The sequence below is a fragment of the Falco peregrinus genome, chromosome 3 (assembly GCF_023634155.1).
Source record: "Falco peregrinus isolate bFalPer1 chromosome 3, bFalPer1.pri, whole genome shotgun sequence".
Taxonomy (NCBI): Eukaryota; Metazoa; Chordata; class Aves; order Falconiformes; family Falconidae; genus Falco; species Falco peregrinus.
This window is the reverse complement of record NC_073723.1, coordinates 31800665-31824102: the sequence shown is the minus strand read 5'-3', so window position 1 is coordinate 31824102 and position 23438 is coordinate 31800665. Positions and strand designations below refer to the sequence as shown.

Genomic DNA, 23438 nt, shown 5'->3' with positions numbered 1-23438 from the left:
AGGACAAATACAAGAACAACTGGTTTTTTAGTCGTTGACTAGTGGTTATATTGGAAGCTAAGATTTCTTTTTACATTCTATTGAACTTTTTTTCCTGGATTACGAAAGAAACAGAACAATTTCAAATAAAAATTCATTTGAAGTAAGGACAACCTATACATTATTGTATTAGAGGATAAGAACTAATGGCAGATCTGAATCCTTTCCAAGTTGTACAAAATGCCACAAAAGCAGTTATGAGAAAAAGGACTTCAGATGTTAGTAATTAAGGAGGTTCTAAAATGCATTGAACTTCTTCCTTTGCATTTTACCTGCTTTGATATGGAAAAACAGCATTCTACTTATAAATTAATCAAGATAAAGCTAATAATAACATCACATACTGTTCCTAGCGCATGAGGAATTCAGTGAGACATAAAAACCTTCAGCATCAGTTTCCATCAGTAGCTGACAGCACAGAAAGAAATCTGAAATATTTTGTGGATTTAATGTGTTCTTGAAAGAACTAATCGCACAAGTAAATGTAGTTGCTCAAATTGCTCTCTTGGACAAAGGCAAACATCTTCCATTTTCTTTCATGTGGGATTGCTACCTTCTTCAAAGGAGAAGCTTTTACCTCAAATTGAGTGGGGGTTGGGAGATTGTTATGCTCCAGTCTGTCTGATGTGCTTAGTTCTGATCTTGAGGTTCATTCTTTGACTCCTAAACACCTAACAGGATTTTACCAAGGAAGCTGTTCAGAATAGGTATCAGAACTTAATCACCACCAGCATCGAATTCTACATTTTACAGAGGGTTGGGGGTTTTTTCTCCTTCACATTGCTGCCTAGACCTCTCCCCCCTTCTTTGTAGAGTCTTCCCCCCCCCCAAACCCTCCCCGGTAGAAAAAAAAACCACACCAAACCCAACCAAACAAGTAAGTAACCAACACAAGCTCTGTTCTTTCCCCAATACAAGATACCTAATTTTAGTTTCAGTATGATTCGACTTAGAAATTCCACCAGCCACATTCTCGGCTGCTCAAAGGGGTGTCTCACGGCTTTCGAGCGAACAGTGCTGGCAAACAAAGGGGCTCGGTTGCATCTCCGTGCATTAATAGCCGGTGTCCCACTGCATAGACTATGCGGATTGTTGTGGGGATTTTTTTTTGTGTGTGTGTGTGTGTGTGTGTGTTTGCAAAATGGAGATCTCACAACTGAAAGAGATCAAGGGGAACGTGCCTACTGAAGCATCATCCAGTTTTGTTCTCATGAATCAAAATTCACTTCCCCTTAACAATGAAACACAGATCCAAAAATAAAAACAAGACCAACGTTTATTCAATACAGACAGGTTAATTAAGACAGTAAGTCCTGTAAATCAGGAACACATTTCAAACACTCCGGTACGAAGTGCATATATTTAAAATCAACAGCTGCATCTTGCATTCGAGCCATTGAGTTTGTCAGGGAAGGGTGGATTCAGGGTTTTTTTTGTTGGGGTTTTTTTTTTTTTTTTTTTTGGTAGAAAAAACTTGTTTCGGCTACCTTATGTGAACAATGCGTCTCAGGCTCCATTCACTCATCAGGCTTTACAATTATAAGTCCAGCTGCCTTCCAGCTTTGATATTCACATTTCTTTTTTTAAAATGCTCCGTACAGTCACAACGGGGGGGAAATAATAATAAACATTAAAATAATAATAATTAAAAAAACAAAACAAACAGAAAAACAAAACCCAAACCAGCCCGGGAGGGGAAAGGAAACACCTCCCGCCGGGGTCAGCGAGAATTATTGCAAATGGCTCCTGAGAGCCGGAGCAGCCCCGCGGCGGCCGGGGCACCGGCGGGAGGGGGCCCGCGGCCCCGGCCGGGGGGGGAGGGGGGGGGGGGGAGGAGGAGCTCCCGGGCGGCGCGGGACACACACACACACACACATACACACACCAGCAGCCCGGGGCGGGCGGCGTGCGCGGCCCTCGCCGACTGGAGAGCGGCGGGGCTCGGCGCCGCGCCGGGGGTGACCTTGGCGGGGGGGGAGGGGGGGGCGCAGCCGCCCCACCCCAACCGACAGCGACCCCGCCGCGCCCGTCCCGTCCCCGCCCGGCAGCGGGGGGGGGGGGGCCCGCCGCCGCCCCGCCGCGGGGGGAGACTTACATCGCGGCGGAGCCAGCGCCGCGCTCCCGCAGTCCGCTCGGCGGGAGGCCCCGCCGCCGCTAGCGGCCGCCCCGTCCGCGCTCCGCTGCCCCGGCCGCCGCTCGTCCCCGTCGGCTACTCCCGGGGCTGCACCGCCGCCGCCGCCTCGGCCGCCTCGCCGTCCGCGCCGCTGCTCCCCGCCGAGGCGCTGCCGCTGGAGGCCGTGGAGGCCGCCGCTGCCGCCGCCGCCGCCGCCAGCTGCAGCCGCCGGACGGCTTCTTTGATGAGGTTGCCGGAGAGAATGAGCTGCTGCAGGAGCCGATGGGGGTCCTCCTCCTCCGCCGGCCCGTCGCCCGGCCCCGGCGGCGGTTGCTTCCTCCGACGGGCGGCGCTCCGCAGCCAGCCCCGGCCGCACAGCTGCTTGGTCACCCGCTGGTGGCCGCTCCTGTCCGGCCGCGGGGGCTCGGCGTGCTGCTGGTGGGCTTGCGGCGGGGCCGGCCCCCGCGGCGCCAGCAGGCCGCCGCCGCTGCAGCGCGGCGAGTAGGGAGCGGCGCGGTCGCGGGCGCTGCCTGGCCCCAGGTGCTTGGGGGCGCGGGGCGGCGGCGGCGCCCGCTGGGCACTCAGCTGCAGCACCTCGCCCAGCTTGGCCACCAGCGCGTCCACCTCCTTGGAACCCGCCTGCCCCACGGCCACCGAGCGCTCCAGCAGCAGGAAGCGCTCGCCCGGGCGGCACGGCATCTCGGCCGGCGCCCTGCCGTGCCGCAGCCGCAGCGGGACCGGGGCCGCCGCCCGCCGCCCCGCGCGCACGCGAGCACACGCGGCTCCGGCGGCTGCGGTTGAAGCTGGAGCTCGGCCCGCTGGCGTTGGTTTGTAAACAATGGGTGACGCGGGATCCCGGGCGCCTCCCACTGCGCCGGGCGGGGGGGGAACCCCCGCCGTCAACCGTCCGCCGCCCGCTCCCGCCGCCCGCGCCCCGGGCGGCGCCCAAGGAAGGCTCGCCCGGCGGCGCGGGAGCCGGTTCCCGAGGCCGGAGACCGGCGGCGGGGCGAGGCTGCCCCGCGCCCACCAGCCACGCCGCTCCCTCTCCCCCCCGTCTACGTGCCGCGTGGACCAGCCCGCTTTCAAACCCCGCACCTCGGGTCTCGGAGGCGGGGCCAGGGTGATTGGCAGGAGGGGTGTGAGGGGGCGGGGCGGGCCGGCGGAGAGGGACGGGGCCGGTCGGCGGGGAGGGGGTGCTGAGGGGCCGCGCGGGGCCGGGGGGGCCCTTCGCCGTCCGGTCGCCTCGGGACGGGTGCCGGAGGAGAGGCGGCGGCGCCGAGGGCGAGCGGCGGCCGGGCGCAGAGGGAAGGGAAGGGAAGGGAAGGGAAGGGAAGGGAAGGGAAGGGAAGGGAAGGGAAGGGGGGGCCGGCTGCCTGTCTCCCCCCAGGGGCTCCCCTCGGGCGCCCGGTCCGCCTCCCCCTCGCCCGGTGCCCTGTCCTCGCTGGCCCGCCCCGGGACACCGTGACGGGCTCGCCGCGTGCGGGCGCGGGCCGGTGCCGGCTGCCGGCGGGGGGGCAGCTGCCCGCGCTCCTGCCCGCCCTCCCGCCGCTGCACGTTCCCCCGCGCGAGCGCGGCCGCTGCGCGCTGGAGCCGCCGGGAGCGAGTCGCGGCGCTGCCGTCCCCGCTGCGGGCGTCCCCGACGACATCCAGTTTTGAGACGGCGACGGCTGCAGCGCCCGGCTCCGGGGCCCCGCGCCCCCCGCGCCCCAACCGGGTGCTGCTTGGCATCCCTGCGTCGCCTCCCGTCCGGCAGCGCACGGAGCTGGGCTTTAATTCCGCGGCACAGAAATGCCTTTGGGGTCGTATTTTCCATCACTAGAACCAGCGGGCGTGAAGCAAGCCGCCCCTCGGGTTTTCTACCTGCCTCCGGTTTACTTCATAACCCGCACCGAGGCTCGATCCTGCCTCTTCCCGCCCCGGCCCTATTCCTTCCCTTGAATCCATCGCCACGTCCTTTAAGCGAGTGCTGAAGTTTCTACAATGAGCTTTAAATAACGTTTTCTGGATGTCAGAGCTCCGGGGGCATAGTCCGGGACATGCTCCTTCACGTAACCAGGCACGCAGTCACCACTGCTGGGGAACCGCTAGTGAAATGGAAGTTTCTCACACCTGTAACTGCGATCAGCACCGTGCCCTTGATTAATCAGTAAGCGAATCAGTAAGGCAAAGGAGAGGGCATGTCCTTTGGTCCGCTTGTCCATGTTTTCCTGAGCTGCTTTCACTTGCTGTACAAAACAAAAGACTCTGTGCATACCCTCACATGCTTGCGAATATGCCCGTACCAAATGTGTTGCTGGTGGCTCCAGCCCAGGTGTCCGAGTCCATCACTACATCTCCAGGCTGGATTTATATGAGCTGGACAAAAAGCGTACTACCTAATAGCATATTATTTATTCATATGTATACTTAATGTACTGATACTTTGTTATTTTCAGCGCCTTCTTGGTAGCTGGCAATTAAAACTCAGATTTTGGTGTTCAACAGATGATGAAAAAGTGAGTGAGACGTTGCTTCCCCACACCAAAATATTCTCAAGAAAACATTTCTACCCCTATTCTCTACATATGCATTATCTTTTCAAGTGAAATAAAGGCCGGCCTACAGAGATGCAGTGGATGGATCTCCTTCAACTCCAAGGGAGATCTATATTCAGAGCACTTCTGAGTAGGTAATCTGGTATTCTGTACAAGCAAAACTGCAATAAACCAGTACAGCTTATTCCAGCCTTTTCTTCTCCTCCCACAAAAGCAAAATAAGCTATACCAGCAAAAGCTCAATGCTGCTTGTGATTACATCTACACCTGGGGCTTTCATGAGCCCAGCAATGATAATCGCAAATCGCGCTTCATTGCATCCCTCACCAACAGCAGCTCTGGGAAAAGTTTGCAGGATAGAACAGATCAGTGCCACAGATAGGGAGCTCAGAGAGCAGTCATTAGCAGAATCCTGATGTCCTCAGATCTTTTTTAATGCAAAACTTCTGTGACAACTGATTGACAATCCATGGAGTAAGTATGGGCTGAGGATATGGGGACTAAACACACCAAAAATGTTTACATTGAATGCTACTAATGAAGGTTAACTGTTTTACCCCCTCAACAAAGTGAGTGTTGTAGATTTGCACATCTTAAGGTGGTATCAGGAGAAGAGCCTTTCAAACTATGTTCTCTCAGAGGAACTGGGAAGGTCAGCCATTACTTTGGTGTTCTAATAGCTGTCTTCACAGTAGGAGTGAAAGACAGGAGCTGAAACGCTGAGGAAGATAGTATAATCCCATATCAGACCTGAAATTCCCCCTCAAAGATGCGTTTATGCGGGAAAACTATGCCAAAGAGGGCTCAGTATGAATTTACATTGCACTCACATATGTAGAGCAGATCTCAGCGTGTCATGTCAGCACTCAGAGACCTTTCTGGCATTAAACCCCAACCCATGCCAGGAGCAGGTCTAAACTGTCTGCAGCCACCATCAGATGTTCCCGGCAGAAATCACTGCATCAGTTTATGAATTGTTAGCTGTTTGCTAGTGCCACTCTGTAGAAATGAGAACAACTTCAGTGGTGGGTTTTGCAATAAAGTGGCTGTCGTTCATGTAGGTGCCCTGATGCAGAGTTCGTGAATGTAAGGGACAGAGTTGGCTGCCAGGCCGACTCTGAAGAAGCTGGGGTTTTCTGTTGTAGCCATCAGGTCATTTGGCCATGTCCTGAGTTAGCTGTAGCAAAGTGTTCTCGTTTAGATTGGGAGAATCACGGCCTGGTTACCATACTTTGTCTTCTACTGCTAGTGATGAGTTCTGCAGCACTTCTGCAGCACTGCTTTTCCTTTAGCAGTTTACCACAATAATTTCAGTTAAAAAATACCCCAAACCTAAAACATGAAGGATAGTGGCAGGTTCTTTTAAAAATAAAAAGATGCAAAGAGCTGCAAAACTGTTGACAGGATTTTTCTGATCACCGACAACATTTTTCTGAGCAGTAGTTTGACAATGAGCATTGCCGGGATGGTTTTTTTTTTCTGGATACATTTCCCTGTATTGTCTGTTTCTGTTCTGGGATTGCCAAAATCTCTGCTGCAAATTGTTGTCTAAGTCATTCTATTAGCAAGATGTTACAGTTGTAAACAATAATTGCTTCCTTTATATTATTATTGTTCGTCTGCACTCTTACTTTATCTGTTCACATTTTTAGAAAAGATTCTTTAAGGTATCTTTAGTAATACTTGACTTTCAGATACCCCTAGTAGAGGACAACATCTGAGTTTCACAAACAAGTACTAATTTTATTAATTATGTGGCTGTCCATAAAATTTTGACATAATTTTATAGCATTTCCTGAGGATACATGTTATTTTCAGAATATAAAGATCAATTTATGTATCTTACCTTTTGTACTTATCCTGACAAGGTGGACAATTGGATGTGAATTCTGTGCTTTAAATCTATTAAGGACAAAGAAAACCCTTAAATCCTTTGACGTCGGCAATCCAGTGTATTCTTAGTCCTTCCGCTACATGTATGTGTTCAGGATTATGCACACACAACCTGTTACAGAAACCCAGTTACCCACTCAATGTGAAATGAGGAATAATATTTAATTTGCACAGGTGCTTACAACTCAAACCCTTATGCTGGAGCTGTGTGATCTGTGGTCTTGGACTTCAGCATTGTGAATAGAAATAAATCAGGCCAATGAGTTTGTTACAGAAACTATGTAGTATTGCATCACAATGGTAAAGTATTTATAGTGTTGTTTACAAAACAATAAGAGGGCTTTGAACTGGATGAACCCAGTGACTAGTCCTTTCTTTCCCCAGGCATTTCTCACATCTTTTATTTTCAACAGAAACTTCTGTCATATCTATTAAATATGCAGAGCTTCTCGTCGTAACAATAGCGTCAATGAAGGTTGCTTGTGCAAAGTAAATTAATTTCCTGTGCACACTTTAAATGCAGAATGGGGAGAGGCCAGAACACCATTCAAATAGGATGAGCTGAGATTCCCCAATAATCATTTTGCAACCTGCATTTATAATAGATTTCCAAGAACAAAAGACATTCCTTTAGAAACAGCTGAGGTTGCTAAGTGACACAGATGTATTTACTGTGTCATAACTTCCAAAAGCCAAACACATTAAAGCAGGGGAATTAATAAGCAGAAATGTTGTGAATCTTACCCTGATTCCCAGGTTAAATATAAACCTGTTGGCCAACAGTTTTATGTGGTTTTAGATGCCCAGTCTGAGACCTCAGTGGAAACAGGAAGCATTACTTGCTTTTGAAAATACAGGGAAATTCTCAGGAAATTCAAATATGAATTCTTAGGAAATTCAGTCTTAGGAAATTCAAATATGCATGATTTGTTTGTCTCAACACAAGAACCTGAATTCAGACATGTGGGATTTGTTTCTTTCATGTATTGTTTCTGTCTATCCCAAGTCAATTACCCAAGAAACTGGTTATAGGGATTCTGCTTCCTAGCAAGGCTGGGAACTACGTTGTTATTTGTGAGGCTTTGTTACTTCTTTTTACTAGTTACGACTGTTTCATATATCTTTTAGACACAGAAAAACGGTCTTTAGGGGAAAAGCTAACGCTGGCACCTTCTACCTTCTCACCTTCTTCTAGTGTCTGACACACCAAACTGCTGTATCCGAGCTCGTCCGTGCGATCAGGACACGTGTCCCCTTTGGAGGCACCAGAGGAGCCTTCCTTTGGCCTGATACACTGGTCCTTCCTTTTCTGTAAGCTGCAAAACCTCTTCTCCCTCCTCTGCTACACACAAGATGCTGCCAACTCCCTGTGCCTGCCCCAAATGTGCAAAGGTGCCCGGTGTGCAGGGATTGCTTCAGGACAGTGCGTTAAGCCACCTGTTTATTAGGGGTTGCCAGGTTGCCTTGCACAACAGCCTCTACTAGTTTAGGAATGAGACAGCAGGCGTGGGAAAAGAGCCTGCAGATGTCTCAGGGATGCACTAAACTATGGGGCAACCAGGTCTTTGTTTGTTTATTCAAATAATTGACTCACTTCCAGCTTTCCTAATAGCCAGAATAAGTTTTAATGGTAACATTATATTATAAGCAGTGGGCTGGTGTAATCCGTTGTGTGGGCTCTTACAGGTTTTCCATATATGCAATTCCTGTGAATAATTCCCATTTGTCTGATCTTTTCAAAAATTAAAATATAGGAAGCAGAGATAAAAATGAAATATCGAAACACCCCCAAAATCCCATTAAATAGATTTTTCTTGAAAAATACCAGAGATTCAAAGGAAAATCCCATTCACCTTTTGTCAAAATTCCCTGCACATTTCTGTATGTCCTGACAAATTCCCCGTGCTTGCTGTTGTACCTTGAATCAGTAATTGTTTGTTAACCAGACACGTCTCTTGACAGTTCTGTTAAAACAAGCCTATCTACAGTGAATACTGAAAAGCCACAATCAATAAACGAGTATATAATGATTACAAGTAATGTGTTTCACTCAGCATGTAAGCCAAAAAAAAAAAAAAAAAAGGTTCTTGTCTAATTGTGTTTGAAGTAGACTTGTCTAAAATTAAGGGAGCACTTGTCCCACAAAACATGGAACCAATTCCACTGAATCAATGGAACCTGGGCATGACTGCCAGCTTTCTTCATTGAAATCTCTCATTTAAGCATACTTTCATCATTAAACCCGCTAGAAAAAGATGACTGTTACTTAAAAAGAAAAAGGAAAACCAGGCACCACCTGAGATCTGATAATCCCTTCTTGTTTTGAAACTGAACTGTGGTGTTTGTGTAATTTAGGGCCTGGACTGGCTCCTCACAGGACCATGATCAACCTTCAGGTGAGAAACATCTTAGGGCGGCATCTGTGGTTATAGATATGGTTATGCTTCCTTCTTTCTGCCCCTTGACCACAGCTCATCTATTTTTTTCCCTTGTATTTTTTTTTTTATATATATTTCTCATCTCACCATGAATTCCTCAGCCTTCCTGCTTATTGTAGCCCTGCGCCCTGCACAGCACAACACTATGGTGTCCATTTGTGGTACTCAGTAAGAAGTTTAATCCCTGCCATTTTTCTCTGTGAGACTCCGTTATTTGCAAAGGATTTTAAAACCAACAAGCTTCATATCAATTTTTCTGAAAGTCTGATTAGCCCCTCAGAACAAGGCAGGTAGGTCTAGCTTCTTGAAACACCTCCCCTTCTCTCTAAAAAAATTATGCATGTGACAGCCTGATTCCACTGTACCACCCCCCTTTTTACCTAAACTAGTCCTTTTGATCTGCTTGCAATCCTTTTTTCCATGTTTTTTTTTCCCCCATTAACTTTCAAAAATCCACACGCATTTGTGAAGAACTGGCTTATTTCAAGCTTTTGTTTTTCACCCTGTCTGCTTATTTTATCTTCCAGCCACCTATTAGGTCAGCCTGATTTTCCCTTATTAAATCAAGCCAATATATTTAGACAGTGAATTTCCCAATAGCAAAGTCAACAAACAAGATACATAAATTATTACACAGTAATAATTTCCATCACATTAGCAACTGTGTTTTCCTGCATATTTTGTTTAGAGCTAAATTCACCCTCAATGGATAATGAAAAACAGCCCTTTAGGTTGCAAATATTTCAGCTTACAATGTCCAACAAAATAGATTTCATGAGATCCTTGGGTGCTATTATACATGCATAATTTAGAGTATCACAGGTCATGTTGCTTACCTCCTTCTGATGTAGGGCTCTCAAGACTTTTGGATAAAAAAAATCTCTGGCTTACAGCAAGAGACATGGAGAGGTTCCTGCCTCATCCACTTTTCCTCTCTTCAGGGTCCTGCTGAACTGCCACAGTTCACGGCCAAGGGCACCCACATAAACCAGCTGTGATTTTAAATCATAGAATCATAGACTATCAGGTTGGAAGGGACCTCAAGGATCATCTCTTCCAACTTTTCCTGGCAAAAGCATGGTCTAGACAAGAAGGCCCAGCACCCTGCCCAGATGAATGTGAAAAGTGTCCGATGCTGGGGAATCCACCACTGCCCCGGGGAGATTATTCCAATGGCTGATTGTTCTCATGGTGAAAAATGGTCCTCTTGTATCTAATTAGAATCTCGCCAGGAGTAACTTTGACCCATTACCCCTTGTCTTTTCCATGTGAGCTTTGTAAAAACGGGGTCTCCATCTTCTTTGTAGCCACCCTTTGAATACTGGAACATGGTGATAAGGTCTCCCCTAAGCTTTCTTTCCTCAAGGCTGAGCAAACCCAGTTCTTTCAGCCTTTCCTCACATGGCAGGCTTCCCAGTCCTGCGGTCATCTTCACGGCCCTTCTCTGGACCCTCTCCAGCCCGTCCATGTCTTTTTAGCACAGTGGGGACCAAAAGTGAGCACAGTATTCCCAGTGTGACCTGACAAGTGCTGGGTAGGGTGGTAAAATGGCTTCTCTCTGTGTGCTGGTGATGCCCTTGTTGATGCAACGCAGCACCCCGCTGCTTGCTCTGCCGCAGCAGCACACTGCTCATCACGCTGAGCTCTTGTCCACCAGGGCCCGGGTCCCTGCCCACAGAGCTGCTCCCCAGCCGGGTAGATCCCAGCTGTGCTGCGCTCCTGGATTGTGTCTTCCCCGGTGCAAGACTTACGTTTGTCTTTGCTGAACTTCTTAAGGCTCTTGTTAGCCCACTCTCCCAGCCTATCCAGTTGTTCCTGCAGGGTGGCTCTCCCTTCCAAAGTGGCCACCTCCCCACTCAGTTTGGAATCACCAGCAAACTCCACCAGGGTACGCCTGACCTCATCATCTGGATCACTTAAAAAGATATCAAACAGCGTTGGGCCCAGTATCGACCCGGGGGGACCCCACTCGTGACAGGTTGCCAGTGTGAAGAGGAGCCATTGACCACCAGCCTCTGGGCGCGGGCAGCCAGTTCCCCACCCACCGCTGGGCCACTTCTCCCGGCCGCAGCATCAGCTTCTCCTGGGGGAAGCTGTGGGAAACTCGAAAGCCTTGGAGAAATCCAGGTAGACAGTGCCCACCACTCGCCCCACATCAGCCGAGCGGGCTGCGTTGTCGTGGAAGGCGATCTGGTCTCTCAAGCACGATTTGCCCCTGGTGAATCCGCGCTGGCTTTTCCCAGCCACGTGCTTCACTTGCCTTGCGGTAGCTCCTGGGGGATCGTTCCACAACTTTCCCAGGGACCGACGTAAGGCTGATGGGCCTGGAACTTCCTGGATCCTCCTTTAAGACCTTCTTGAAGATGGGGGTGACAGGAGGTTCTTCCAGTCTTCTGGCCTCACGACACCAGCCAGCTCTCAGCACCCTTGGGTGGATTTGCAGGACCAAGCTCCTGTAACCGTGCACACACCGGCTCTTCCTTCGCTGACCCTGGTCCGTGGTTGCACCAACTTGGGCTCCTGTTCCCAGGGCTGGGGCCCAGCAGCGCTGGCAAAGACAGGGGTGAGGAACGCGCTGGGAACCTCTGCCTTTGCAGCGCTGCTGGTGACTAACGCACCGCCACGCTGAGCCGCGGGCCAGCGTTTCCCTTCTGTTTCTGCTTGTTGTTTATGTGCCTGAAGAACCCTTCCTTGTAGTCTTTGACATGTCTGGCCAATTTCCGTTTGAGCTGAGCTTTTGCTTTTCTAGCTGCATCTCTGCACACCCTGGCAATGCCCTTGTGGCTCTCAATGGGTATTTGTCTGCCTTTCCATCTCTGGTATGTGTCTCTTTTGTTTTTGAGCAGGCTCAGAAGCTTGCAGTTAAGCCAAATATTAATTTTCCTTTATAGCAAGGCTTGGATTTGTGGCAGTTCCGTAGCTGCAGAGAAGTGGGCTGAGTTGCCCCTGAAGTGGGAAGAGCAGGCAGTGGGGAAGTGGGTGGGAGAAGCTCTGGCACATGCCCCAGTATGAGCATCGCCTTCCCGCTTGGGATCGGAGCGTTGTGCTTGGGTTGAATGGAGGCCTGTGGATTAAAGTTCTATGGGTAAAGTCCTATAGGAGTTACTGCTTTTTGCATGATTTTAACTTTTCTTTTTTTGACTCTCACTGTTGTTGTCGACAAATATTCTCTCCTCTCTTTGAAGACATTCAGCGTTTTGGAATAATCCCCCTCCTTTCCCTCTCGATAGCATCGTTTAAACTAAGAGCAGCAAAACAAAATTCCTGCTGATTATGAAGAAACTTTTTTAATACTTTAAAGCCAAACAGCAACAACTTTCCTGCCTCACTCTGTGTTTTCTCTTCCCAGCAGTGACTGCTACAACACAACGACCATTGCTCTTGGACATTTTGATTCCTACTTTACATCCTTTTTGACATGACTGTATTTCAGAGGGGTGAGTCATGGGGATTCAAGTGCTTTTTTGTCAGAAAAATTACAACTAGCCCTCTCCAATACTTCCTGAGCATTGGCTGCATTTTGTTGGGATTTACAAGTGATTTACGTGCTCTTGCAGTAGCTGTTCCAAGCCCCTTGCTAGCATATACAAAGGGACACTTGCAACCTCTGCCCCCAGGAGCACATCTTTATACCTTCACTGTCGCCTGCTGCAAGAGCCACAGCTTCACAATGCAAAATGTTTAGTAACAATATTGCTTTAAGTTTTCTGACCCTGCAGGCCTGCATGCCATGCCTGTGTCGGAGCCCTCATCGTTTTGCTAGCTGCACTGGGAGCCACTGAGCTGTTCTTTCAAAATACAACTTTTTCAGGACTCTAAAAATGCTGGATCAGCAGAAATGAGCAATGCTGGGGCAGAGGCGGGCAAGGCTGAGGGAGTATGATGGGACAGAAACACTGAAAGTGGGTTTTACTCACAAAAACTTCACACCACAAAACCATGGACTGAGATTTTTGCCAACCTTAATGGTTCTTAGCAGTACCATGAGCTGGCTGTGCTATTGATTCTGTCCCAGGTGTGAGCAGGAGCCCTCTGTTAATAAGGAAGGAGGAATGGGAAAGCATTGGAAGATCGACAGCATTCAGATGGTGCAAAACTGTGCTTACAGTACAGAGTAGCTGATAAGATAGACACATTAATAGCAGCCCATACCTTCCTGTTAAACTCACTACCTCAAATCAAAAGCAATCGCAGGCCCAGACTTCATTTGTTTTTTGTAGAAAGGTTTCAAGTTATTGCTGGAATAAGTTATAACTCAGGTTATCTTTGCAGTGAAATTAAGCCCAAAGAGCTTGTAAACAGAAAGCTTGATTGCAAAATTGATTTAAAACTGTATAAAGTAGATCTGCTGGCACAATTCTATTTTAGCAATGAAGACAGGACCCCAAAGGCCAACATTTCTAAGGCAATTTGTCCAAGGAAGAAACACCCTGTTTCAGTTAATGAACCATTTTATAAAGCACTTAATATTATTAACTTTCATTATAACTTTGCTATAAAGTACACATTAGGTCACCATCTTCACCTAGAAAGTCATCACTCAAATTATGTACCATAGGCATTATGAGTTCATATATTTCAGAAGTTCCCTCCTTTGCTCTTTTCACAACTTTACCTATGAAATCCATTTTCAAATGGTCCCTACTTTAAGTTTGTGTTTCCTACTGAATGTCAAGCTGCAAGAGGAAAACTCTTCACCGCGTTTGCCAAATTTCATTGTTGTTGCAGCCTGGTAGGTTTTGCTACTTTCATTCCATGTTCAATTGAATAAGATAGTAAATTGGGCAAAACAGTGCTAAAACCAGAAGTTGCAACCGGTTTGTAAAGATGCAAGCTTATAAATGAGCAACAAAACTAGGAATCAGGGAAGCTAGACATGATTTGTCTGTATGCTTGAGACTACCTTCCTTCTACCTCACACTCATACCTGACCTGAAACACCGCCACACAGCAGAGCAAAAATAATTTTAAATATCAAAAAGAAAAACTCCTGTAGCAGTTCCAGCTTTGTGATGAATTTCTTCCTCATGGCTTTCTTACTCTTCATATTTATGCAGATTCCTATCAGCACTGGGCATTGCATAGTCTGCTACAGCAAATTGTGGTACATCAGAGTAGGGATTGCACTGCAGAAAATAAAATGTTAATGATGATGATTAAGGTTTTCCTGGGATTCCCATATGCACTCTTATTATCACTGCTGCCATCATTCAGCTGCTGAACTCTCCATGCTGTGCTCATTGATGCCTTTGCAACTGAAGTAGGCAGGATATTAAACTGGAGACATTTCTCGAAAAGAATGTGAATCTAAATTGCTCTTCCTTCATAAAACCATTCTGAAAGAGCTGTGCAGTCCCAAAATCCCAAAAGAAAAGCTCTTCTAAAATGCCAAAAGAGGAAGACGGTTGCATTGCTCAATAAGAAACCCCTTGAAAACGACGAGCAGAAGGGAGTTACCACATGAATATTTCCTGCGCTGAGGTACCCCAGCTTTCACAGGGGTGTTGTAAGATGACTTGTGTAACTTGTGGGTAGTCTAGCTGGCACCTCATCGTGGAGATGCCATTTGATAATGGCCTAACCTGGTTAAGCCAACCTAATGTCAAGTTACCTTTGGAAGCCCTTCCCCACCTGCACCCCTCCCTGTGTTCCTAACACAGCCCTCGTGCTGGCCCTGGCGCTCTTTGGAGCCACAGCCAGTCAGATCAGAGGGCTCAGCCAACAGAAGACTAAGCCTGCAAAAAGGCAATGAGTTCTATATTGGTTTAGCTTTCTGCACTGGATTATTTACGGTTTGATGTACATCCCTAGGAAAGAGCTTGCAGAAAGCATGGCTGGCAGGCAGGAGGGAGAGGGGGACTTCCCCTTTCAGCTGTAAGTTTGGCTTAATTGAACCATAAACCTGCAGGTGGAGTTTCCCCAAGACACTGACTTTGGCAGTGAAGCTCTTTTAAGAAGGTCCTGCCCTGGTCCATGCCCAGCTGTTTGCTCCTGCCTTTGTGCTGAAGTTCACAGCCTCCTTGGAAGGGCCTGTGCAACCGCCCTCTGTAGGGCTAGAATATACATTGGGCTGTGGCTCAAGGTATATCATATCTTATGCAACAGCAGGGGTGATGAGCTGTGGTGTAAGACCAGGAGTGAGTAGCTGGAGGTTATAGGGCAGGAACTTCTTTAACCAACATGGTTGCTGGAGCCATGAAACTACAGTTGGAGGGATCTCAGTGGATCATGTTTCTTGAACTCACCAGCGCTTGCAGTTCTTCTGTGCTTATTAATTAAAGAAAACACTCTGTGTGGCAGCTACAGTAGTGGATTCAGTTTTTTCCACAGCAGATGTTCTGCTGGGGGAACAAATAAATACATCAGTATTATGGCATAGCATTGTGGGCTGATATGTGACACCATGGTTGTACATCATTCAGTCTTGGAGCACAGACAGGCATCGCAGAGAAGACCCTAATACAGCTGCAGTAGTTACCAGGGCTTTCTACTGCTGCAGATCTCCTTTGCAGAATGGAACCATGCAGATCTGCTCAATATAGACTCATTATCTTATGTTACAGCCCTTCAAAATCCATTGACTTAATCATCATTTAGGAATAAACAAAAATCCAATTTCTCCCATGCTAACAATAAACCATAGTTTATGTTGGGGGAAGAAAACGGCCTTAAGAGTACCTATATTTAGACTTGGGCGCAAGTGCCTGAGGGTGAGGTCTTCACAGGTAACCTAGTGTTTCACTGGGAGTTTGTGTGCAGAGAAGCCTCCAAAAGAGGTGTGATTCTGATGCAACCATATGACCTGCAGAACTGGTGTCTGAGGCCAGGACCAGTCACTGTAAAGAGCTATCTCTGTTGAGGCTGGTGTGAGGGACAAGTGAGCTTTTTACATTTCTCCTGCTAAGAAAACTTCACAAAATGTTTTGTTTATAAAACAGTTTCTGCTTGAAAAGTGTGGCAAAGTTCAAACTGATTATTCAGTATTTTGAGTGAACTCTTTCTCCTGTCCTTAGATGTTTGAACTGCCCAGCTCACAATGAATGCCTTCTCTTACTACAGCCGAGACAAAATGCATAATGGATTTTGGCAGATCCTCTCTGATCCCTGCCAATAGCTAATGGAGGCTAATACTACTGGTAAAAAAATTATGAAGAACTTCATGCACATAGTTTCTCATTCTGATAATAAGGCAAACATGAATATGATGGAAGGCATTTTCTTTCTGATTTGTTGTATGCATATTGCTGTTTGGAGCAACAAAGAAGCCATTGTAATGTAAAAATGTCAGTCCTCAAGTTGACTTTGTAGTTGCAGTTATCTGATTATATAAAGGAGATGCTGAAGAACTCTAAAACTCTCAAATATTTATTCAGCAAAAAGGCAGAATCCCGTACACACTTCCCTAGCCATGCACATGTGCATGTTTCTTGTATGTCATGTAACGTGTGCTGCATTTTATAGCAGTTTGTGTAATTTCTAACTTTGATTTCCTGTATGATTGCCCAAGTATGTAACAATCCCAGAATAAGTGCCATTTTGTGGGTAGCAAAGTATTTGAGTGCAGCTCACCACCTCCAACATGTCAGCTATATCTATTGCACCACTATTAATGGCATATTCAGAAGAACTCTTACTCTACTATTGAACTTCTTATAAGGCTGTATTTAGCTTTGGCAAATGTTTCTCATGTGTCTTTGAGTGGCAGTCCATCTTTTGATGTTTATATTTGCCATCTGGAGATGTCAGCTTTGTTCTACAGAAGAACTGTGAAATGGTGTAAGTAAATTTCAAGAAGTGGAAAGAACATTTTTAAATGGTTTACAAACAAATGTACCCATAAATAGTATAGCAAGATGAAAGTTTTATTCATATGTAACGGTTTGGACATAGTTTTTTGGCAAGTCGCTCTACTATCTGAAATTTTTTTACATCCTGTTGCTACAGATAACACAAAAGGAATTGTAAGCAAATTCAAAGAGAAAGAACATATACTGTAGTTTCTAGCTTGTGCATTTTATGCATGTAATCATATGTTCAGTATGATCAGGCTCACAGGTCTTCTAGAACTCCTTATAATGAGGCAGATGTCCTGATTTTCATGGATTTTCCACACAACAGCTTTTGTGGGAAATATTTGAACAAAGGATTAACTACATGTAAAATACAAAAAATTCCTGGGTTCCTTGGACAGGCAGATGCAAGAATTATGCATTATGCTTATGGCTGTTGCCATTACTATTCATACTTGCAATGATTTGAATGCAGAATCTGTATTTCCTTGTACTCAGGTACAACTCAGACAAGCATCAGAAGAGATTAAATATAACCGTGTAAAGGATGTAGCCTCCTGTTCCACTGCAGTAGGTTTGTTTTGCCACCAGCTACTGCAGGATAACCACTAACATGAAATTCAGATCTTGGCAGGTAAAATGCTTCAGTTGAACGTCATGATTTCCATAATGTGGAATATTTGAAGATAAATAGAATGGAAGACATTAAATAGAATTAGATGCAACCGATGGTTGCAAACCACAGAACAATTAAAACTTAATCCCTAGAAATGTGTTAATGTTCTTTCCAGTTATTTATGCTGTTGAGATAGGCAGGGCCATATACAGTACTCAGGAACGATCCGCATTCATCTATGTTTATATCACCAGGAAAGGCACTGCCATCTGCCCTCAGCAATTCTCTCTCTACTCTTTGCTCTTTGTAAGATGAGCCTAGCTTCAATGTCATGTTAAGATTTATTGCTAGCGATCTGCTTCAAGTTGTTTTCTGGTCACCAGTAGTTTGTTTGGATTCCCTTTTCTCTTTGCTGTTGGCTAGTGCCACCATGGGACTCGGGCTTGTCAGAGTTATTTTATACATCATTAGCTCAGCAGTGCAGGGGACGATTACTTTCCCATAGAAAAGTAATTCTTCCTTGGAAGACGCATGTAAATCTCGGCTGTTGAGACAGTGGCTTTTGCAAATTTCCTTGAAAGCTGAATACTCAGGATTTTATTCTCTGCTGCCTCATACCTCTTGTTGTCATTTATACTCCTGCCAAAGAATGCTACTGAATCAGCGGCACTGCGCGCTGCGTCTTCCAACCTTTGAGATCACCTGCTTTGTAATCTTAACACCCTTGTACACAAGTCTTATTTACTTACTTTAATGTAATTTCAAGTTCATTTCCTTTAATGATCAAAAGTCCGTCATGTGGTTTAGCCCTGAAAAGGAATGATACGACAGCCCTCGCTGCATTACGGGGAGTAACTAGGGCAGAGGCCAGCTGGGTGGCAGCCAGCACCTGACTACGGCATTTGTAGGCTGGGAAGCTCCAAGGTGAAACATAATTGGACACGCTCAAAAACTAGAGGCTGTAAATAGAATAAAACAAATAAACACATTCAGAAAAATGAGGGCTGCAAGAACTGGGCTCCTTCCAAACACTCTTCCTGCTTTTTTTTTTTTTTTTTTTTTTTTTCAAAGTCATCATTTCATTTGTATGGTAATGCACGTCCTAGCTCTCGGTGCTACTCTGTCCGCAGCCTGACACGTGGAAAGTTTTCTGTCCTATTCCTTCTTGTGATGCAGTTTGCTGAAAGACTCCAGTACATTGCTGTTAGAGTCTGTGAGTTTGGCTGGTGGGGTCAGGACACAGCAATTTTCCAAGAGTATTTGGGGTGCCTTGGTGGCCAGCTGCTTCCATCTGTGTGCCAGAGAGCTCCTTTTTAAAGCCTGAGAGCTGCCCTGTCATTGAAACCTGTGAGAGCTCAAAGCACTCAGCACAGACCCTGTGTTCCTCCAACATTAGGGTTTGATTTGTAGAATAATTTCTCCAAAGTCCTGTCCTGTTCCTGCTTTGCAGGTGACTTGAAACTACAGCCACGCCTGCTTTAATGGGGAACCCAGGTTTGCAGGGAGTCAGGTACACTGTAATAGCAGCGAAGCTGTCAGCCATCCCTCCGCACCCCAAATGCTTCAATGCCTAGGTGGGCCCACATACATGCCAATATTAGTTAGCACAGAACTCTATTAACCAAGCTGTCAGCCTGACTCAGAATATTTTCCATTCCATTTTTCTTTTTTTTTTTTTTTTTTTTTTTTGTCTTTTTATTTCCTCTGACTTGTCTACCTTTCATTTTTCCCTGATGAGCTCTGCCTGTCATTATCAAGAGCGGCACTTTCTGGAGTACTGTGGAATAGCCTTAGTGATTCCTTTGCCTTCTATTATTTATATTTTATTTTATTTAAAACACTATTTTTTTCAGTCTCCTTGCACTGTAGCAATACCAATCCCACTCAGATAATGGAGAATGGTTCCTCCTGTTACTAATCCATATTATTTGTGAAATTGCAATAGTGTTTGCTTTATTTAATGGCTGCACAAATTACCTCCCAGGAGAGGCTGTAGACTTATTAAAGCTTATCTCCCTTGGGCCTAATTCTCTTCTGTCTTGATTTCTTGTTAGCCATTTCTACTTGTGCAAGGTGTACATCAAATATGAGGAGGAGTGCATATTTGGCATTTGGTAGCATTTTACCTACATCTGCAAAAACCTACAGCGACATAAAAGTCATTGCTGGCAATACTGTACTCCTGGCCAAAGATGTCTTTTGGTGTGTTCCCACTTGCAGGGGTCACTGGGATGCCTTAAGTGTAGAACTATGCTAGCAACTTTTCCAAGTGTACATGAGCCCTGAAGGATTAGGTAAGTCATGATAGGCAATCAAGATTCTTACTGGTGGAGACTAAGCTGCTAAGTCCTAGAGCAACACTTCCACAAGCACTTCAGAGAAGTTTACACATGTACGCCTCTGTAAAGGGCTTCTTAGGCTGAGATTTTGAAGGGGGAAGAAAGTCTTTTGGAAATGTCTAGGGAGTGAGCGCACCTCATAGGTTTCTACTGTGATCTTATTGTGAATGGAGACAGGTCTCAGACTGTGGCTCTACGGGGGGAAGCATCAAGGCACTATTACAGGTATTCCTTTCCCTGACATTTGTCTCTGCCCCTGCCAGCACTGCTGCAGAATGCCCGTTTGGTACATCAGGTTAGAAAAGTAACCCTGGGGGAAAAATGTGCTGACTTTTCAAAGCTGGACCAGTTGCTCAATCACTCCCACAAAGAGCTGGGTTGGCTTCCCCGATGGGCCAGTGCATTGTGATTTTGGGACTGGGGACTTGTGGTCAGGAGGGATGGAAAAGGATTGAGGGGGCTGTGTGGTTTTGCTGCCCATCTTCTTGGTCGTTACATTCCAGATATGGAAATAATATTTTAACTGGAGCAGATTTACTGGGGCACTTGGGAGAGAATGACTGTTTTGCAGTTAGTGTGTAAGGGTGAATTACCATATAACATGCACAGGAACTATGGAATGAAATATCCAAACATGTAAGTGCCTCTGTTTATCCTTACAAACACACTTTAAAATATTACTTCACGAGAGGCTGCAAGCAAGATGCCAGAGCAAAAGGAAAAACCAGAATCATCCACAACTGTCAATTAGAAAGTGATGCAGTATGTCAAAAAAGTAGAGACTTTACGAAAGCCAACTATGCACTGCAGTCATTTATGCTTAGTACTGCCTTGTAACTATTGCTACAAGTAAAAGGGTAGCAAATAATTAACATAAAACTGGTTAGTTATTACTTGGGCCGGGAGCCAAATCATGTTATAGCTGATTTACCGTCAAGGTTTATCTGCACTCGCGCTGTTCCCACCCTTGCTTTGGTACCAGAGTGGCTGCAGTTGCAGTAACAACTGCAGAAGCTCGTGTTTGACCAGGCAGGGGCATTTTTACTGCCATGAGGCCTAATCTGGCTGTGCAGTCATGTGTGCACAGCACAGCGTACAGATGTATGTTTTACAGCTTTTCCTTAGAAATGGCTTTAATATGCGTGCCAACAGTCAGCATATAAAAATCATTTCCATCGAGTGATTTTGGGATATGGGAAAGACAGATTTCAAGGCTTGTTATTATGCTACTGTGATAGGCTTTAAAAAAGAAACATTTTTCCTAGCATGTTATAAATATCTCATCATGCCATTACAATCACAGGCTAGGAAACTATAACAGCTACACATAAGAAAGGCAACACTGCAGTAATATAAAATCTCCCACTCTCTTTTGTTTTCCTGATGGAGAGCTGCAAGAAGGAAAACCTGCTTATGTCCAGACATTTTCTTTTTTCAAAACCAAAATTGCTTAGAAACCAAGGCTTTGTTTACAGTGTGTTCTGTGCTGTGAAGCGTATGGAAATAAAGGCAGCCCCTGCTTGAGAAAGCTAATTTCTCGCTTAGCTACTCCAAGGCTACGTATTCACAGGGGGACCTGGATTCAGGTTTGGGTGACTAACCCAACAGAGGCACGTGTCTCAGAGGACTGGAGCATCAGAAAAAAATAAGCCTAAGCTTCTAAAAGTAAGCAAGGAGTTAAACAATAAACCATATCAGGTAGCCTGTTTATTACCATATGGCTATTTCCACTGCTGTTCTCCATAAAGTTGTGCCAGCACTTTCATTTTAAACACTGTTTTTCATTAGTTTATATAACACAGCTGTAAATATTTTTTCAGGCTGAAACTCGGCATTCAAAGTCACAAGGGAGAAACTAGGAAAAAACCCACCCCTGGCTACGCTGCCTTTGAATCATATAAATGTGAAACTGCTGGGAGTGTTGCATGGGACGAGTATGTTAACTCAATAAAAGTTTTGGACTAACAAGTGAAGGATGTACAAAGCTGTCTCAGCCGAAGTCCTCTACAAGGCAGTGAACGGACCTGTATGTTGAATCTTGAACTGGAATAGAAAAGCTCAACAAATAAAATACCGATATAGTAATGCTGAAGGAATATAATTAGTCACCACGTTCTTAACTTCTGCTCTCTGGTATTTCCATTGTAAACATGGGTTGTGTCCATCAAGCATGGGGAGAGCCATGGATACAACCGTGTGTCCTTGTATAAGTAACACAGGTCAAAGATCTGATCACCAAATCATACAAGACAGCTAAGCCATCTAACAGCCCCATAGAAAACTAGGTTCTTTTTTTTTCCAGCCAGCCTAGTTTTCTGCCAGGCTAGTAAGTTCAGTCACTCTGGTGAAGCATCCAAATGCTAGAGCCAACACAAGCGAAACGGCCAGAGCAAAGACCCTCTTTGCAGTGCCTGTTGACATTGCTCAGCCCCTTTGCATGACCAACCTGGGAGCATCTTCTAAGGGGCACATCTTGGTAGCAGTGTTGAACAGCTGCTTCTCCCCGCTCATTGTGGCCCCCATGCCATCTCTCTGTTGGGCTAGCACAGCTGTTTGTGCAGTCATGTGGTGAACCGTGCAAGGGAACATATATCGTTTTACTGCGTTATTTCCTAAGGTGGTTTACTGCATGGTTAGACAAACGGTTGGGCTGGTGCAACTCCAGAGGCAGTAGGGAGGCAAGAGGGATCGGCTGGTGGGGACAGGGTAAACAGCAACTGCTTTAGCCAGTCCAAAGCAGCACTGATACCAGAAGCCAAACCACGGGCTCAAGTTATTACAGTTTTTTCCATCGGCTTCAGTGAACAATAATTAGCTATCGCAACCCCAAATCTTGGTGAGAGTGAAATTAGTGAGCATTTTTTCCCCATGATTTCAATGGAATTGCATTTAGAGTAAAAAACTTACCTGAGTTTTGATGTTGTTTATGAAGCTCCCACCTGAGGGCATTTTGAGCCGTTACTAAAAGGCCATTTGGGTAGTAACCCATGGAGTTATTCTGATTTCCTGGCTTACTCACCAGCATTATGCAGTTATTGTTATTCTACAAGAGTAGCTATAGGTCTCTGCTGTGACTAGGGATGATGTAAAATAATACGAAAATAAGTCCCGTCAATCTGAATCAAAGCGAAAAAAACAACCCTGTGGCTGATAGAGGCTCCTGTGCATTCAGCTCAGCCGAGAACTCAGGCTGGTAAAAAAGCACTGGATGTCTGGGGCATGTCTGCTGAAAGTGAGCATCCAGCCCTCCTCTCCCCCGTGCTTGGCCACATACTCCATGCTTGTGTAGCTTTAGCAGTTGTGCAGGGAAAGTCCCATGCTGGCTCCTCTAAAAGCCATCATAGACTTGCCCAACTGGTAGGTCAGTACATCCATTAAAGCCCCGCTTGCATTGGAACAGAATGGAGAACAACTCTCCAAAACAACCGAAGGAGGTCCAGCGCCTGGGGATTAACACAATGGGGCTTTTAGGTGTGTAGATCATGCTTACAGCAGGATTACTAAAACCTCACTTATTTTTGGCTTGTTTTGGATCTACCCAATATCCAGTGTAAGTGTTGCAGTTTTGGCCAGGGACTCCCTAGGTGTGGTGATACTGAAGGATAATTCCTGCTCGAACCCGCAAGGGTTTGGCTGTTTGAATGGGGCTTTCAGCACCCCTAGAAAAAAATCAGAG

At 46.2% G+C, this 23438-nt stretch overlaps 1 protein-coding gene across 1 annotated transcript; it reads right to left on the bottom strand.

Moving 5' to 3' along the window:
- Positions 1-1297: 1297 nt before the first annotated feature.
- LOC129784219 (GSK-3-binding protein-like) lies at positions 1298-3259 on the bottom strand. The gene has a single exon (XM_055800767.1). It carries the CDS (start codon positions 2849-2851, stop codon positions 2249-2251), a length of 603 nt encoding a protein of 200 aa, XP_055656742.1. The 5' UTR covers positions 2852-3259; the 3' UTR covers positions 1298-2248.
- Positions 3260-23438: the final 20179 nt, after the last annotated feature.